Raw genomic sequence first — 19,901 nt, forward strand, 5'->3', positions numbered from 1 at the left:
ATCCTCAAAGTGAAAAAAAGAAAATAATATATATTGTAACTCTGTGATGTACCAAATGGTATAGAGAGTGTGTTTTACGGTATCTTACTCGCATGAGGTGGAGCTGTAATAAGCTGTTTACGACCGCTGCTCCTTAAAGGGACACTGAAACCAAATTCTTTTCTTTCATAATTCAGACAGAGCATGCAATTTTAAGCAACTTTCTAATTTACTTCTATTATCAATTTTTCTTTGTTCTGTTGCTATCTTTTTTTGAAAAAGAAGGCATCTAAGCTAAGGAGCCAGCAAATTTTTGGTTCAGACCCATGGACAGCACTTGTTTATTAATGCTGTCCAATCAGCAAGGACAACCCAGTTTGTTCACCAAAAATGGGCCGGCATCTAAACTTACATTCTTGCTTTTCAAATAAACATACCAAGAGAATGAAAAAAAAAATTGGGTTCAGGGTCCCTTTAACCTTTCTGCCAAATTTTAGGTGGTGGATTAAAATCATCCCGATGTGATTAGGATAATTGACAGTCCCTGCTAGCGGCCAATTGGCCACCAGTGAGCAGGGGAAGGCATTGCACAGCAAATCATGTCCGTTCAATATTTGATAAATGGAGCCCAAGATGTTCCTTTTAGTATTGTGGTATCCCCACCTAAGTTTATGGCCTTAGGTCTAAGCTATAGATAAGTTGTGTAAACACAGCCAGCAGAAGAAATTAAACTCCCAGTGGGGTATAGAAGAGATAAGGTAATAAAATGTTAATTTTCCATTGTTCTCTCCAAGTATTGGTCTTTGGTTTATGGACAGATATAAGATAAAGAAGCAGGTATATGTACACAATGTGATACAGTAATGAGATCTGATTATACCTACAAGCTCAACCCATGTTATTAGGTTGTGGCTTTAAAACACAAAATCAGTTATTTAATATACATAAATAAAGCTTTAAAAAAAGCTAATTCTCATACATTTTATACTCTGCAACTGGTAAAAAAAAGTAATTGGAAACACATTAAGGGAAAAACAATTTTTACCGTATACTGTCCCTTTAAATCAACCAAAAAAATTATCCATTCTATCTCTGCTGCCCTAGGACCAGTCAGCCGTGCACCAGAACACCAGAGCTCCACACCAGGGACAGTCAACACCAGAATTGTTGTTGTTTAAAAAGATAGATAATCCTTTTATTACCCATTCCCCAGTTTGGCATAACCAACACAGTTATAATAATACATTTTTTACCTCTGTGATTACCTTGTATCTAAGCCTCTGCAAATTGCCCCCTTATTTCAGTTCTTTTGACAGACTTGCATTTTAGCCAATCAGTGCTGAGTCCTAGGTAACTTCACGTGCGTGAGCTCAATGTTATCTATATGACACACATGAACTAACGCCCTCTAGTGGTAAAATACTGTCAAAATGCATTCAGATAAGAGGCAACCTTCAAGAGCTAAGAAATTAGCATATGAGTTTACCTAGGTTTAGCTTTGAACTAAGAATACCAAGAGAACAAAGCAAACTTGGTGATAAAAGTAAATTGGAAAGTTGTTTAAAATGACATGCCCTATCTGACAACTTGGTATTCTGTGCCCATTTACATCACAGAACTCCAGTCGAAACTAAAATACATTCTTAAATATAAGATCTTAACTGCCTTAGGATTTACATTTCCTGGGGCTCAAGAATTTTGGAGTTCAAACAATCAAAATAAATTAAGAAGTTGAGAATACCGCCGGTTTATAGAAGTAACACACTCAATGATATTAATTGGGTGATAGAACAAATCTGTATTTCCTCTGTGTGATATGGGACAGCGAGGGAGATGATAAGCCAATATCACAAAGGCTACGCGCAATAATTAATATAAAAAAGAAACCAACCAATATGGTTCTCCCACTGAGTCAGGAAATGAAAAACATTTGTTGCTGATGAAAATCTCGTCTAATGAAGAGCTGACATTAATTCCAATTAAAAAGAGGAAGGTTAATAAAAAGCCTTTAGAGAAAGAAAACGGTAGAGATTTGGTTCAAGAGGGAAGAAATTTTGAGTCTTGCTTGGAATATACCAAAGAGGGTTCTTATCAGTGACAACAAAGCTTAGTACATCAAAAATGTGTTAAGTGCGTTGTATAGAGATAGGACACATCCATCAGCTAAAAATAGAATTAACCTTTTACTTGTATAAGAAACTATTAAATATAAACATTGTGATCTGCAAGATTTCACCAAGCATCAATGAATGTTATCTGGAGGAGAAGAGATGTTATCTTGCGGATTTGTATTAAGGTTTTTTTTTTTAATCAGATATTTACTGATACTTGATTTTCTTTTTTCCTTTTTGATTTTTTTCACAAGTAATAATTTTCACCTTCTCAAAAACAGCATGAGCCAGCAGACATTCCAATGTTAGATCAAAATCGCTGCTGCGAGTATGTAAACTGGCTCATTAATTTCTGCCTAGCACCGTGTGCTAGAAAAATCTATGTTATAACAGACACAAGCGTTAAACATTCTATGTAAAATTATGCTTTAGTCTAAAAATTGACGCGTGTTCTCATCGGTATCTTCCTGCCCAGATTTTCTACGTTCTCCCTCCCGTCACCTTTAGGCATTTGCGATTTAATCAATTTACATGGTGTTTGCTTCACTAATTAAACCATTAATTGTTTTCAAAAACATTCAGGCATCGTGATGAATTAGTGAAACAAATATTAGCCCATTTAACTAAATCTATAACAAAAACCTGATTGTAGAGGAAATGTCTAGAAAGTGCGCTGTTTGATGTGAAAAGTAATTAAATGTTATTTGACTTATTTGAAGACATTATATGCATGATTTATGATAGCTTTCTCTCATTTTGTTCAAGACTGCACATGAAGTTAATTTTCTATACTAACAAGCAAGAAGTTTTTCATGTACTTGGACAAGCAGATGTACTGAAAATAGGATTATTAAAAAAATGAGGGAGACTAAGGAATCGACAAATTTCAATTAGGAAATAGACAAATTATACACAAGTGACTAAACCCCCCCCCCACACACACACACACACACTATTTTACAATTTGATGCAGTTTGGTACAACAAAATTCTTCATATAAATCATCTTCATTCAAACATTAAAGTGACAGTAAAGTCATAATTAGACATTCATGATTTAGACAGAGCATATAATTTTAAACACCTTTCCCATTCAATTATATTATTTAATTTGCTTCCTTCTCTTGTTATCATTTGCTGAAAGGTTTATCTAGGAAAGCTCAGGAGCAGAAAAGAACCTAGGTTCTAGCTGCTGATTGGTGGCTGCATATATATATATACCGATTGTCATTGGCTCACCCATGTGTTCAATTAGAAACCAGTAGTGCGTTGCTGCTCCTTCAACAAATTATACCAAGAGAATGAAGCACATTTGATAATAAAAGTAAACTGGAAAGTGTTTTAAAATGTTATGTTCTACCTAAATCATGAAAGAAAAATTTTAGGTTTCATGTCCCTTTAATGTAGTAACAAATCTGTGAATTCTATTTCTCTTTTAGGGCACAGTGGGAGTAATGACATTAAACTGTCAGTTACATCAAAAGTATTAACTAAATAAGAGTACAAGAGTACAATATTAAATGTTTGAAATTAAGATTTTACATGTTGTAAACAAATAAGAGGGAAAAATGTTTTAAGAGCAGATAAATAAGAGAGACTGTAAAAAAGTTTGGACAAATTAGTAGATATGTGCATGGCACATATCTACAAATTAGGGAGATTCCTGGAAATCAGAAAGAGTTGGAAACTCTAACCTGAAATGTCTGTGATTCCCAATTGTGTATATTATTCTCCTCTCTCCAGCCTCAGAACCAGATGATCTAATGCTCTCTGCTTTGGTGAGATTATTGAAAACATCTTCTTAGTACTGTGAGGTCCCTCCGAGAAATTTAGAAAGGCAAAGTTTAGCTTGAAAGCTGTTGATTTCCCTAGTCATGGAACTGGATGTGAAGAAGAGACTCTTTCATTGCAATATAATGTTAAAAAAAGCCAAAAAGATTTGGTATGATTTCTGTCCATGCTGGACAAAGCTTCTAAGCCAGTCTGGTTTTTATTACCCTTCTCTGTGGCGTACACATGGGATTTGATGTGTCCCAGTGATCTGTTTTCTCACTAGAGTGTCTCAAGTTGTTTACAAATAGAATAGCTCATTTACCTTTATTTTATCATTTAACCCCTTAATGACCGGACCATTTTTCAATTTTCTTACCCTTAATGACAATGGCTATTTTTACATTTCTGCAGTGTTTGTGTTTAGCTGTAATTTCCCTCTTACTCATTTACTGTACCCACACATATTATATACCGTTTTTCTCGCCATTAAATGGACTTTCTAAGGATACCATTATTTTCATCATATCTTATAATTTCCTATAAAAAAAATATAAAATATGAGGAAAAAATTGAAAAAAACACACTTTTTCTAACTTTGACCCCCAAAATCTGTTACACATCTACAATCACCAAAAAAACACCTATGCTATATAGTTTCTAAATTTTGTCCTGAGTTTAGAAATACCCAATGTTTACATGTTCTTTACTTTTTTTGCAAGTTATAGGGCCATAAATACAAGTAGCACTTTGCTATTTCCAAACAACTTTTTTTCAAAATTAGCGCTAGTTACATTGGAACCCTGATATCTGTCAGGAATACGTGAATATCCCTTGACATGTATATATTTTTTTTTAGAAGACAACCCAAAGTATTGATCTAGGCCCATTTTGGTATATTTCATGCCACCATTTCACCGCCAAATGTCATCAAATAAAAAAAAAAGTTCACTTTTTCACAAATTTTGTCACAAACTTTAGGTTTCCCACTGAAATTATTTACAAACAGCTTCTGCAATTAAGGCACAAATGGTTGTAAATGCTTCTTTGGGATCCCCTTTGTTCAGAAATAGCAGACTTATATGGCTTTGGGGTTGCTTTTTGGTAAGTAGAAGGCCGCTAAATGCTGCTGCGCACCACACGTAAATTATGCCCAGCAGTTAAGGGGTTAAATTAGGTAGCTTGTAGGGAGCTTGCAGGGTTAATTTTAGCTTTAGGGTAGAGATCAGCCTCCCACCTGACACATCCCACCCCCTGATCCCTCCCAAACAGTTCTCTTCCCTCCCCCACCCCACAATTGTCCCCGCCATCTTAAGTACTGGCAGAAAGTCTGCCAGTACTAAATAAAAGGAGTTTTTCTTTTTTTTAATAAAAAAAAATAAAATGTTTTAGCTGTGATGGACTCCTGCCTTAGCCCCAACCTCCATGATCCCCCCCCCCAGCTCTCTAACCCTCTCCCCTACCTAATTGCCGCCATCTTGGGTACTGGCAGCTGTCTGCCAGTACCCAATTTGCCCCCAAAAAAAGTGTTTTTTTTTTATCTTTTATTGCCATTTTAATTTTTTCTGTAGTGTAGCAGCCCCCCACAATACCCCAACCCCCTCCCCCTCCCAGATCCTTATATATTTATTTTTTCCCCCCTCTTCCCTCCTCATTGGTGTCAGTGTGGGTAGCTAATCGCGCGCGCCCACGCGCACCCGCACGCTCCCGGCACCCGGCGTGCACATTGCACTTACAGGAGCCGGATGCCGGGTAGCGATGGGCCGCCCACCCGCCTCCCTGTTGCGCTCCCACCCACCAACGAACCGGCACCATCGCTACCGGTGCAGAGAGGGCCACAGAGTGGCTCTCTCTGCATCGGAGTCTTCTGAAAGGGTATTGCAGGATGCCTCCATATGGAGGCATCACTGCAATACCCTGAGAGCTGCTGGAAGCGATTGCGATCGCTTCCAGCACTCTCTTAGACAACTGACGTACCAGGTACGTCTATTGTCATTAACTGTAAGTTAATGCATGACGTACCTGGTACGTCAGTTGTCATTAAGGGGTTAAAACAGCTGCATTTTCCTATTGAAATAATTTATACTGAATACTTTAGTATTCTCTATAGAAACGTTATTGAAACAAGTGGCAACACGCAGCAGTCAATTCCCAGTTTCATTTTTACTAGACTGTCCCTTTAAGTAAAGTGTTAGGGCTGGAATAAAGGTATAACACAAAAACAATAATATGCTACACAATAGTTTTACCAAGAAATAAACCAGGCAAAAAAAAAAAAAAAATGAAAAAACTTATATTGCCATTTTCGGCCAAAATGTTTCTGTTACCGAAATTTCATAGGATCCCTATTTAAAATAATATTAAATATCAATATACTGTATTATTCTTTATTTAGTTTTGTATAACTGAATCAGATCTAACAGGTTGTTTTTTGTTTTTTTTACCAATTATCCAAATAAAGTATAGTCCTAGAAAACTATTATTATATGCAAAACAGTATATCAAGAAATGAACTCAAACAGCAGCTCTAGGCTAGCATCAAATTTGAAATATGCTACATAACAATTTTACTGAAAACAGGCAAAAAAAAACGAAAAACAAAATAACCATAACTATTTGTGACAATCATGCCAGTGTGAGGGACAGCCAAATATGTATGAGGGTGTCTTATGATTACAATAGGTGAATGTCACACATGCAAATGAGTATTTTCCTTGCCAAGTGAACAAAGGGGTTACATCAATAGAGCTTTGCTGTAACCTTAAGAGGTGTGAATGGGCTATTGTATGTGTCAGTTTTAGGGGACCTCCCAGTTTCTATTTCAAAAACATGCAGTTAACACTCAAAAAGTCCTTTGCAGGAGTTTTTCTGTTGAAAACTCGCAGTGGCAGGAAACAGGAAACAGGAGTTAAGAAGACCGCTGCTCCTAAACTCATACGCCGCCTCTGAGGCAGCGTATAGCAATCCACCTGATCATGTACGATCGGGCTGATTGACACCCCCTGCTAGCGGCCAATTGGCCGCGAATCTGCAGGGGGCGGTATTGCACCAGCAGTTCACAAGAACTGCTGGTGCAATGATAAATGCCGACAGCGTATGCTGTCAGCATTTATCGATGTGCGGCGGACATGGTTCGCTATAGCGGATCATGTCTGTCCGCACATATATAAATAGACACCCAGGAGTTTTCTTCTTCCTCTGTATCTTGGCAAGTAATTTGACAAAGACAACCAGGTGCCTCTGAAATATATCATTTGAAGACAGGCTTTTATTGGGGCAAATTAGCTGCGTGTTAAATAGTTACAAGCACACATTTGTACAATAAAAAATTGTTCTTATTCCTTTTAATTTTATTATTGCATTATTATGCCCATCTTTGGTTTAGCACCTGGGTAGCACTTGCTGATTGGTGGCTAAATGTAACCACCAATCAGCAAGTGCTATCGAGGGTGCTGAGCCAAAAATGGGCCAGCTCATAAGCTTACATTCCTGCTTTTTCAAATAAAGATACCTGGGTAGCACTTGCTGATTGGTGGCTAAATGTAACCACCAATCAGCAAGTGCTTTCGAGGGTGCTGAACCAAAAATTGGCCAGCTCATAAGCTTACATTCCTGCTTTTTCAAATAAAGATACCAAGAGAATGAAGAAAAAAAATGATAGCAGGAGTATATTAGAAAGTTGCTTAAAATTTCACGCTGTATCTGAATCATGAAAGAAAAAAATTGGTTTCAGTATCCCTTTAAGTGATATCACATTAACCATTTTGGCAACATAATAGTATAAATATAATATACTGTATCTCCAAAACATTTAATTAAAACTGTGATCTTAATTTGACTTCTTGTATAAAATGTTATGTTTGCTGCTAAGTTTTATTTTAATCGTATTTGTTTTCTTTCAGGCTTCCTCATTACCGTTATCCATTATCATAGTTGGGGTTGGTCCAGCAGAATTTGACGGTATGTTTTTTTATTTTACCTTTTATACAGATTCTAATCTTTAAAAGTTAATGTTTGACTTTTCAAGGTTGTTGACTGCCCTAGAGGAATTGCTTTGCCTGAAGGAAAAATTGCAGAATTTATTCCCCCGATAAAAGGCTCAGGTTTAGTAGAAAGTTGTTTTATCCAGAATGCTTAAAGTAATTAGGATATTACTGCCTGAATACATATTTGCAGCCGAAGGGAAGACTGGGAAATCCAAATATAGCAATTCTTAAAATATACCCAGAGAGTAGAACTGAGTGCCTTTTAAAATAGGTTTTAAACTTCTTTTTTTTTGTTGCTATTATTTTAAAATAAAATGAAATTAGTGTAACTGCAGAACGGAAAGACATTTTTAGGAATGGAGATGTGAAATACTAAATGAGAAACAGGAAAGTTATTTAACAATAAGAAATAATGAAAAGCTGATGTAGAAACAGAATACTACAAAAGACTTTATAAACTTAGATTCTATTGTCCATTTTATTACTCACTGTGGATTTTTCTCTCAAAATGCATTGATGATTCTTTTTTCATGTGGCTATTCAAAGGAGATGATGGGTTTCTTGTACACCTCATTGGTTACTGTAAAAAACGAAATCATGTGTGCCAACTGGCAGTGCCTTGTTTACATATCGGGTGCTCTATGCAGCGCATAGTAACAGGTAAAGCGGGAATACAGAGAAAATAATAAAGGTAGTCCCCAACAGTATCGGCTGAACCCTAGCTTGTTTAGATTTGTGGGTAGTTTTTAGCACCCCAACATTTTATGGTCTTGAACTGCTTGCCAGTTAAGGTAAACTTGATCTTAAAGGGACATTCCGGTCAAAATTTAAATGCACATAAATTAACTAGATCTTTGAATAGAAACATATTAGCAATATACATGTATTGGCAAAAATGCTTCTAGTAAAAGTTATAACTTTTTTAGTGTGTATGCACGTGCATGTGAAGCATAGCTAGATATTCTCAGTGCACCAGCATTTTAAATACTGCAGCTGCTCAGAGTGCCAATGGGGCTTGTATCATTATCAACAATTAACAAATTGAGTCATTACTAGATGGTACAAGCACCTTAGGCTCTCTAAGCAAGTGCTATGTGAAGGCATTTTTGCTAATACATGTATGTTACAAAAATGCTTCTATTCAAAAGTGAAATGCATCCATGTGCATTACGATTTTGGATGGAATGTCCCATTAATGTTTTATGGGGTATATATGGTTTCAGTATCCCATGGAAAGGATTTGGGTGGACTGAGATGAATCATTGGTATTTCAAGGTTGTGTTTTTGTCAGTATGGGCAGGGTCTGGGTAATCTCGGGAGTGATTTGACAGTGTCTTATAAATCAACGTTAATATTTGTTGTCTACAACTCATTACAACCTGATTCTATAACTAGACACAACATGAACCCTTTAGGTTCTATATATAAGGCAAGGTTACAGTAAGGTCTTAAATAGGCTGACCATATTGCCGCTTTAAAAAGGGACACATATGAAAAATACATATGTCAGGGTTCTTATACAAAACCTTTCTTTAAACAGCCCTGAAAAGAGACCTGACATATGTCTTTTTCATATGTGTCCCTTTTTAAAGCAGCAATATGGTCACGCTAGTCTTAAACCATCATATGTTAATATAGTAATCTCAGGAGGTATATATTATACAATTTATCAGATTTATCCAGCTGTCAGTAAAACTTACTAAAAGATTTAAATGTAACCCCGTGAGTGTATGTGTACTAAGCAGCCAGTGTTAGAAGTCAACCGGTCTTATTTCTCTTGTTAAGTGTATCCAGTCCACGGATCATCCATTACTTGTGGTATATTCTCCTTCCCAACAGGAAGTTGCAAGAGGATCACCCACAGCAGAGCTGCTATATAGCTCCTCCCCTCACTGCCATATCCAGTAATTCTCTTGCAACTCTCAACTAAGATGGAGGTCGTAAGAGGACTGTGGTGTTTTATACTTAGTTTATTTCTTCAATCAAAAGTTTGTTATTTTTAAATGGTACCGGAGTGTACTGTTTATCTCAGGCAGTATTTAGAAGAAGAATCTGCCTGCGTTTTCTGTGATCTTAGCAGAAGTAACTAAGATCCTTTGCTGTTCTCACATATTCTGAGGAGTGAGGTAACTTCAGAGGGGGAATAGCGTGCAGGTTTTCCAGTAATAAGGTATGTGCAGTTAAAATATTTTTCTAGGGATGGAATTTGCTAGAAAATGCTGCTGATACCGAAGTAATGTAAGTAAAGCCTTAAATGCAGTGATAGCGACTGGTATCAGGCTTATTAATAGAGATACATACTCTTATAAAAGTGTATTTTAAAACGTTTGCTGGCATGTTTAATCGTTTTTTACATATGTTTGGTGATAAAACTTATTGGGGCCTAGTTTTTTCCACATGGCTGGCTTGAATTTTGCCTAGAAACAGTTCCCTGAGGCTTCCCACTGTTGTAATATGAGTGGGAGGGGCCTATTTTGGCATTTTTTTGCACAGCAAAAATTACAGACACAGACATCCAGCTTCTTCCTGCATGATCCAGGACTTCTCTGAAGGGCTTAAAAGGCTTCAAAAGTCGTATTGAGGGAGGTAAAAAGCCACAGTAGAGCTGTGGCAGTTGTTGTGACTGTTTAAAAAACGTTTTTGTCATTTGTTATTCCGATTTTTTGGTATTAAGGGGTTAATCATCCATTTGCAAGTGGGTGCAATGCTCTGCTAACTTATTACATACACTGTAAAAAATTTGTTAGTGTAACTGCATTTTTTCACTGTTATTTCAAAATTTGGGAAAAATTTATGTTTCTTAAAGGTGCAGTAACGTTTTTTATATTGCTTGTAAACTTGTTTTAAAGTGTTTTCCAAGTTTGCTAGTCTCATTGCTAGTCTGTTTAAACATGTCTGACACAGAGGAACCTACTTGTTCATTATGTTTGAAAGCCATGGTGGAGCCCCATAGGAGAATGTGTACTAAATGTATTGATTTCACCTTAAACAGTAAAGATCAGTCTTTATCTATAAAAGAATTATCACCAGAGGGTTCTGTCGAGGGGTAAGTTATGCCGACTAACTCTCCCCACGTGTCAGACCCTTCGCCTCCCGCTCAGGGACGCACGCTAATATGGCGCCAAGTACATCAGGGAAGCCCATAGCGATTACCTTGCAGGACATGGCTGCAATCATGAATAATACCCTGTCAGAGGTATTATCTAGATTGCCTGAATTAAGAGGCAAGCGTGATAGCTCTGGGGTTAGGAGAGATACAGAGCGCGCAAATGCTGTTAGAGCCATGTCTGATACTGCGTCACAGTATGCAGAACATGAGGACGGAGACCTTCAGTCTGTGGGTGACATCTCTGACTCGTGGAAACCGGATTTAGAGATTTCTAATTTTAAATTTAAGCTTGAGAACCTCCGTGTATTGCTTGGGGAGGTATTAGCTGCTCTGAATGACTGTAATACAGTTGCAATTCCAGAGAAATTGTGTAGGCTGGATAGATACTATGCGGTGCCAGTGTGTACTGACGTTTTTCCTATACCTAAAAGGCTTACAGAAATTATTAGCAAGGAGTGGGTTAGACCCGGTGTGCCCTTTTCCCCACCTCCTATATTTAGAAAAATGTTTCCAATAGACGCCACTACACGGGACTTATGGCAGACGGTCCCTAAGGTGGAGGGAGCAGTTTCTACTTTAGCAAAGCGTACCCCGGTTGAGGACAGTTGTGCTTTTTCAGATCCAATGGATAAAAAATTGGAGGGTTACCTTAAGAAAATGTTTATTCAACAAGGTTTTATTTTACAGCCCCTTGCATGCATTGCGCCTGTCACTGCTGCGGCGGCATTCTGGTTTGAGGCCCTGGAAGAGGCCATCCATACAGCTCCATTGAATGAAATTATTGACAAGCTTAGAACGCTTAAGCTAGCTAACTCATTTGTTTCTGATGCCATTGTTCATTTGACTAAACTAACGGCTAAGAATTCCAGATTCGCCATCCAGGCGCGTAGGGCGCTATGGCTTAAATCCTGGTCAGCTGACGTGACTTCAAAGTCTAAATTACTCAACATTCCTTTCAAGGGGCAGACCTTATTCGGGCCTGGCTTGAAGGAAATTATTGCTGACATTACTGGAGGCAAGGGTCATACCCTTCCTCAGGACAGGGCCAAATCAAAGTCCAAACAGTCTAATTTTCGTGCCTTTCGAAATTTCAAGGCAGGAGCAGTCTCAACTTCCTCTGCTTCAAAACAAGAGGGAACTGTTGCTCATTCCAGACAGGCCTGGAAATCTAACCAGTCCTGGAACAAGGGCAAGCAGGCCAGAAAGCCTGCTGCTGCCCCCAAGACAGCATGAAGGAACGGCCCCCTATCCGGAAATGGATCTAGTGGGGGGCAGACTTTCTCTCTTCGCCCAGGCGTGGGCAAGAGATGTTCAGGATCCCTGGGCGTTGGAGATCATATCTCAGGGATATCTTCTGGACTTCAAAGCTTCTCCTCCACAAGGGAGATTTCATCTTTCAAGGTTATCAGCAAACCAGATAAAGAAAGAGGCATTCCTAAGCTGTGTGCAAGACCTCCTAGTAATTGGAGTGATCCATCCAGTTCCGCGGACGGAACAAGGACAGGGATTTTATTCAAATCTGTTTGTGGTTCCCAAGAAAGAGGGAACCTTCAGACCAATCTTGGATCTAAAGATCTTAAACAAATTCCTCAGAGTTCCATCATTCAAAATGGAAACTATTCGGACCATCCTACCCATGATCCAAGAGGGTCAGTACATGACCACAGTGGACTTAAAGGATGCCTACCTTCACATACCGATTCACAAAGATCATCATCGGTTCCTAAGGTTTGCCTTTCTAGACAGGCATTACCAATTTGTAGCTCTTCCCTTCGGGTTGGCCACTGCCCCGAGAATTTTTACAAAGGTTCTGGGCTCACTTCTGGCGGTTCTAAGACCGCGAGGCATAGCGGTGGCTCCGTATCTAGACGACATCCTGATACAGGCGTCAAGCTTTCAAATTGCCAAGTCTCATACAGAGATAGTTCTGGCATTTCTGAGGTCGCATGGGTGGAAAGTGAACGTGGAAAAGAGTTCTCTATCACAACTCACAAGAGTCTCCTTCCTAGGGACTCTTATAGATTCTGTAGAGATGAAAATTTACCTGACGGAGTCCAGGTTATCAAAACTTCTAAATGCTTGCCGTGTCCTTCATTCCATTCCACGCCCGTCAGTTGCTCAGTGCATGGAAGTAATCGGCTTAATGGTAGCGGCAATGGACATAGTGCCATTTGCGCGCCTGCATCTCAGACCGCTGCAATTATGCATGCTAAGTCAGTGGAATGGGGATTACTCAGATTTGTCCCCTCTACTAAATCTGGATCAAGAGATCAGAGATTCTCTTCTCTGGTGGCTTTCTCGGGTCCATCTGTCCAAGGGTATGACCTTTCGCAGGCCAGATTGGACGATTGTAACAACAGATGCCAGCCTTCTAGGTTGGGGCGCAGTCTGGAACTCCCTGAAGGCTCAGGGATCGTGGACTCAGGAGGAGAAACTCCTCCCAATAAATATTCTGGAGTTAAGAGCAATATTCAAGGCTCTTCTAGCTTGGCCTCAGTTAGCAACACTGAGGTTCATCAGATTTCAGTCGGACAACATCACGACTGTGGCTTACATCAACCATCAAGGGGGAACCAGGAGTTCCCTAGCGATGTTAGAAGTCTCAAAGATAATTCGCTGGGCAGAGTCTCACTCTTGCCACCTGTCAGCGATCCACATCCCAGGCGTAGAGAACTGGGAGGCGGATTTTCTAAGTCGTCAGACTTTTCATCCGGGGGAGTGGGAACTCCATCCGGAGGTGTTTGCTCAACTGGTCCATCGTTGGGGCAAACCAGAACTGGATCTCATGGCGTCTTGTCAGAACGCCAAGCTTCCTTGTTACGGATCCAGGTCCAGGGACCCGGGAGCAACGCTGATAGATGCTCTAGCAGCTCCTTGGTTCTTCAACCTGGCCTATGTGTTTCCACCGTTTCCTCTGCTCCCTCGACTGATTGCCAAAATCAAACAGGAGAGAGCATCAGTGATTCTGATAGCGCCTGCGTGGCCACGCAGGACCTGGTATGCAGACCTAGTGGACATGTCATCTCTTCCACCATGGACTCTGGCTCTGAGGCAGGACCTTCTAATACAAGGTCCTTTCAATCATCCAAATCTAATTTCTCTGAGACTGACTGCATGGAGATTGAACGCTTGATTCTATCAAGGCCTGGCTTCTCAGAGTCAGTCATTGATACCTTAATACAGGCTCGGAAGCCTGTCACCAGGAAAATCTACCATAAGATATGGCGTAAATATCTTTATTGGTGTGAATCCAAGAGTTACTCATGGACTAAGGTTAGGATTCCTAGGATATTGTCCTTTCTCCAAGAGGGTTTGGACAAAGGCTTATCAGCTAGTTCTTTAAAAGGACAGATCTCTGCTCTGTCTATTCTTTTGCACAAGCGTCTGGCAGAAGTTCCAGACGTCCAGGCATTTTGTCAGGCTTTGGTTAGGATTAAGCCTGTGTTTAAAACTGTTGCTCCCCCCTGGAGCTTAAACTTGGTTCTTAAAGTTCTTCAGGGAGTTCCGTTTGAACCCCTTCATTCCATTGATATTAAACTTTTATCTTGGAAAGTTCTGTTTTTGATGGCTATTTCCTCAGCTCGAAGAGTCTCTGAGTTATCTGCCTTACATTGTGATTCTCCTTATCTGATTTTTCATTCAGATAAGGTAGTTCTGCGTACCAAACCTGGGTTTTTACCTAAGGTGGTTTCTAACAGGAATATCAATCAAGAGATTGTTTCCATCATTGTGTCCTAATCCTTCTTCAAAGAAGGAACGTCTTTTGCATAATCTGGACGTAGTCCGTGCCTTGAAGTTTTACTTACAGGCTACTAAAGATTTTCGTCAAACATCTGCCCTGTTTGTCGTTTACTCTGGACAGAGGAGAGGTCAAAAAGCTTCAGCAACCTCTCTCTCCTTTTGGCTTCGGAGCATAATACGCTTAGCCTATGAGACTGCTGGACAGCAGCCCCCTGAAAAGATTACAGCTCATTCTACTAGAGCTGTGGCTTCCACCTGGGCCTTTAAAAATGAGGCCTCTGTTGAACAGATTTGCAAGGCTGCGACTTGGTCTTCGCTTCACACCTTTTCAAAATTTTACAAATTTGACACTTTTGCTTCTTCGGAGGCTGTTTTTGGGAGAAAGGTTCTACAGGCAGTGGTTCCTTCCGTTTAAGTTCCTGCCTTGTCCCTCCCATCATCCGTGTACTTTAGCTTTGGTATTGGTATCCCACAAGTAATGGATGATCCGATCCGTGGACTGGATACACTTAACAAGAGAAAACATAATTTATGCTTACCTGATAAATTTATTTCTCTTGTAGTGTATCCAGTCCACGGCCCGCCCTGTCCTTTTAAGGCAGGTCTAAATTTTAATTAAACTACAGTCACCACTGCACCCTATGGTTTCTCCTTTCTCGTCTTGTTTCGGTCGAATGACTGGATATGGCAGTGAGGGGAGGAGCTATATAGCAGCTCTGCTGTGGGTGATCCTCTTGCAACTTCCTGTTGGGAAGGAGAATATCCCACAAGTAATGGATGATCCGTGGACTGGATACACTACAAGAGAAATAAATTTATCAGGTAAGCATAAATTATGTTTTTCCTGTTATGAACTTTTAACTTTACCGAATAAAGCCTTGCTTTTTAAACTCCATTTTTGGGACTCCAACCGGGCTTTTTCTTTGTTTATATTCAAGTTATTTCACTGTTTTTTTTCCATTTATGTTTCTGTAATATATAGCCAGCATAAGATTCTTAGTGAATGTTCTGAGATCTTGCCGTTAATATGTATGCAGGTGTTAGGACTGTGATGCGCAATCAATTAACCAATGAGGTGTTCTTCACTTTTTTTTAAGACATACAGAGTTTGCACACAGCAGGCTATGACTACTGCAATCTGCCGAAACGCGCAAGCCATCTGTGCTGCGCATTCTAAACAGTCTTTTCAGGGTGGCTTTGTTATCCCCTTTTTAAAAAAAAATATATCAATAAAGTCGAGTTTTATTTATATAGAGTGTGGTTTTTCCTTTTTCCAAAGTAATCTCGGGGTAGACATATAATTTATATTATATTTATGCCTGGTAAATAAACAGTTAAACACTACATTTGCATACAGAAAGAGAAGCGCTCTGCCAGGAACAAACAACAGCTCAGTAGCTTGTTCTATGGTGAGTTACGACCTAGGAGCAGCTTCTTTTAGCCCAGTTTTGCTTTTCATAGAGGAAAACTTTCCTGAAGTATATCAGTCTGATCCCATCCAGTAAGGTCAGTCCAGCCCCGAAATACCAGGCAATTCTCCTCTGAACAAGGAACATGGCAACCCCAGACGATCGTTTCGGCCTTCTATGGGCCTCCTCGGTGAGGTGCAGCCACATTCCTCTAAACACTACATTTAAAAAGCTCTGAATACAAAATAAATGTTTTAATAGCAATATATTTACACAATTTGCATTGTTTTACCATCCAGGGACATACCCTTTGATGACAGATAAGAACAAAAAGGCTCATACCTTTTATAAGATTGATTCATTCTTAGGATAGTCTTGTGCATATCCCAAACACTACTGGAAGTCTGTTCCATAAACCCCACTCTTTCTGCACATTACTTCTCTCAATACATGTTAATCTGGTGTTGCTCTCTGTGAAGATGCTTCCATTTTATTAAAATCTACCATTAAACTTTCATGGTTCAGATAGAGTGTGTTATTTTAAGTGGGTTTGTTCTCCTGGTCTCCTTTGTTGAAAAGCGTACCTAGGTAGGCTCAGAAGTAGAAATATACTTGCCTGTTGTAATTGGTTCACCAGATGTATTGAGCTAGCTCCTAGAAGTGTACTTTTGCTCTGAATCTGATTTTAACTAGGTGTTTAACCGCTTTGACGGTATTAACACATAGTTATATATAATTAATAGTGGAATTACAAACTGTTCTAAAACTTCAGAGCATTTAGTCTTTGCATTTTAATGTGCCTTTATGTTCCTTAATATCTATAAAGTTTGCCATCATATCAGCTCTCTCTCTCTGTTTTTACACTAAACTACATAAATGAAATCTAACACATGCTCTAGAAATGACCTTTGACTTTCCGGCCAAATTGGTCGTTAAGTTTTTCGGGCGATCACAATGCAAATTAGATTTTGTTCGTTGAAACTGTATTTGCAGCTGCAGGCTTTTAACAGAAAAGCTCTAGAAAAGGCCTTTCCGTATGTTAAGTACCCGTTCTTGAAATAGAAACTGGGCATTTACCAAAAATGACTGAATCAATAGCCCATTTACACCTCTTAAGATTACTGTAAAGGTCTTTCCAAGTAATCCCTTTGCTCACTGTGCAAGGGAAATACTAATTTACATGTGTGACATTAACCTATTGTAATCTGAATCCATCCTCATTACTAATTAACCATATGAATGCTATATGTATCTTGGCATGATGGGCATACTTCAATAGTAACATCAGGACCCCTACATCTACAAATAGTGTGTTTTTATTTATATATTTGATTTAATGACACCCACTGCCGTGTTTGTCACTAACAGTACAGGCGTCTTCATAACAAGATTTTAAAACAGGATTGCGCAATTGTGACTTTAATATAAACCTATTGTAATCCGTTTCCACTGTTAAACCATCTGAATGCTAAATGTATGTTGGCATGATGGGCAAACTGGGCAGCATTTTTCTATCACTATAAGGACACATAAACTTTGACAAGTATTGTTTTTAACATGTATTTCTATTGTTTGTTAAATGAACATGAAACCCAAATTTTTCCTTTCATGATACAGAGAATACAATTTTAAAAAAGTTTGCAATTTACTTCTATTATGAAATTTGCTTCGTTCTCTTGTTATTCTTTGTTGAAGAGATATCTAGATAGGTAGCGAACACTACATGACAACAAATTGTGCTGTCATCTAGTGCTCTTGCTAATGTATAACATTATTATAAAACTGCTGCCATCTAGTGCTCTTGCTAATGTATAACATTATTATAAAACTGCTGCCATCTAGTGCTCTTGCTAATGTATAACATTATTATAAAACTGCTGCCATCTAGTGCTCTTGCTAATTTAGAACATTGGTGTAAAACTGCTGCCATACAGTACTGCAGACAAGTGCACAGTTATGAACATAACTCCCTGCTTTTCACAAAGGATAACAAGAAAATGACAAAACGTTGACAAAAGAAGTAAATTGGAAAGTTGTTTAAAATTACATGTTCTATCTGAATTATGAAAGAAGTACATTTTAGTTTTATCTCCCTTTAAAGGACCTTTTCCATTTTGATGTGCTCTGAATACAAGAAAGTGATTACAGCTTTCTTTAGAATGGACATTTAATATCTTCTTATACTGGATTTTAACATTACTGAATTTTTAAAGCATGAACCCACTCCCTTGCAACATTGCATCTGCTTAGGTGACAAAACCATTTGTAGATGTTTGGGTCATGAAGTGACTTTTCCTGCAGATCCCTTAGCTGTACAGGATATCAGATACTCAGCACATGTATATGAACCTATGTGTGCCCTATCCACTGCAGTGGCGGCTGGTGACTTTTGAAGATGGGGGAGCACTAGCCCCGCCCCTCAGAGGGCTTCTCCCATTTTATTGTGCATGTGTGTGTATATATTTAGCAACATATCTAAGAAATGCCCAAGTTAGGTATAGCGCTGGCACACTTACAAATCAGTTTAGACATACATACTGACAGGAGACTGGTCTACACACAGACCAACATTAACAAGGAGACTACTATGGGCAGAAGTAATATCACAACACAATCAACCAGCCCTTATACACACACACACACACACATACATAATACTAGATTCACATAAATTGTTATGCTATATAGCATACAGCATGAAAAGTTTTATATTAGGAAAATTGAGGAACACTAAAATATATATAGCAGAAATTCAGTCCTGTATAATCATAGAAAGCTATAATATGATTATTATGGGTATGCTGTAAAATTGCATCTGAAAGAATGAAACCATAGCATACATATATGTCCATTTTGTAAATAAGTACATTTTACAATGAGTAGGAGATAGTTGCACTTGAATTACAATTCTGTAAGGATTTTAACTGAAGCACTGTGGCAGCGAAAGTGTGCTTTTCCAGCATGGATTATACATAATAATAATTTACAAATAAAATGCAAAAATGTAAGTAAGTATAATTAGGGGCACTTAAAAAGTAATGAATCCAATATACTAGCTTAAATACAATGGGCATTTTATTTTTTTAGTATATAATATTATCATATTAGTTGTATATGTATATACAACTTTTTAGTCAAATCAAATGTAGTTTTCTAAAGTATTTCACACACACACACATATATAAATTATGCGTATGTGCAATGTATAACATTACCAGGGTAGAAAAGGTGAAGGGGCAAGAAAAAAAACAAAACTGGTAGACATACTGTGTAACTTACTGTTGTCTTCCACTCGCTCCCTCTTCCTTATTGCTACTCCCAGAGGAGGAGGGCTACCGCTACACATTACCAGGGTAGAAAAGGTGAAGGGACAAGAAAAAAAAATGGTAGACATACTGTGTAACTTACTGTTGTCTTCTGCCTCTGTCTAGTACTGCTCTTCTGGGGTAGTTCAGACTGTCCTCTCCCCCTTCCATTACATCCCTGTGCTGTGTGTGTGTCCTCACTGCCCCACTCGCTCCCCTTATTGCTACTCCCAGAGGAGGACGGCTACCGCTACACATGGGTAGAAACTAAGAAGGGCTATGTCACTGTGATAGTATTGAGGGACCGGGTGACATGTTGCTTCCCCTATTCCAGCAATTTGCGGGTGTCAGCCACACTATTGAGACTCCCGGTCCCGAAACTTCCTGGAGAGTTGCTGCCTTGAGCGCGCGCACCTGCCCCCTCCCCTCCACCAGAAAAATTTCAGCCAAAAATAAATAAAAAATCCTTCGTTAGTGGCAGTGCTGCCTGCA

At 38.9% G+C, this 19,901-nt stretch overlaps 1 protein-coding gene across 1 annotated transcript in view; it reads left to right on the top strand.

The window, feature by feature from the left end:
* The window catches only part of CPNE9 (copine family member 9), a 929,037-nt gene that overhangs the window by 846,076 nt on the left and 63,060 nt on the right, over positions 1–19,901 (top strand). Inside the window, exon 19 of the mRNA XM_053720970.1 lies at positions 7,762–7,819. Coding sequence (XP_053576945.1) covers positions 7,762–7,819 — 58 coding nt within the window. The remainder of the gene's footprint in view (positions 1–7,761; positions 7,820–19,901) is intronic.

The sequence above is a fragment of the Bombina bombina genome, chromosome 7, assembly GCF_027579735.1.
Source record: "Bombina bombina isolate aBomBom1 chromosome 7, aBomBom1.pri, whole genome shotgun sequence".
Taxonomy (NCBI): domain Eukaryota; kingdom Metazoa; phylum Chordata; class Amphibia; order Anura; family Bombinatoridae; genus Bombina; species Bombina bombina.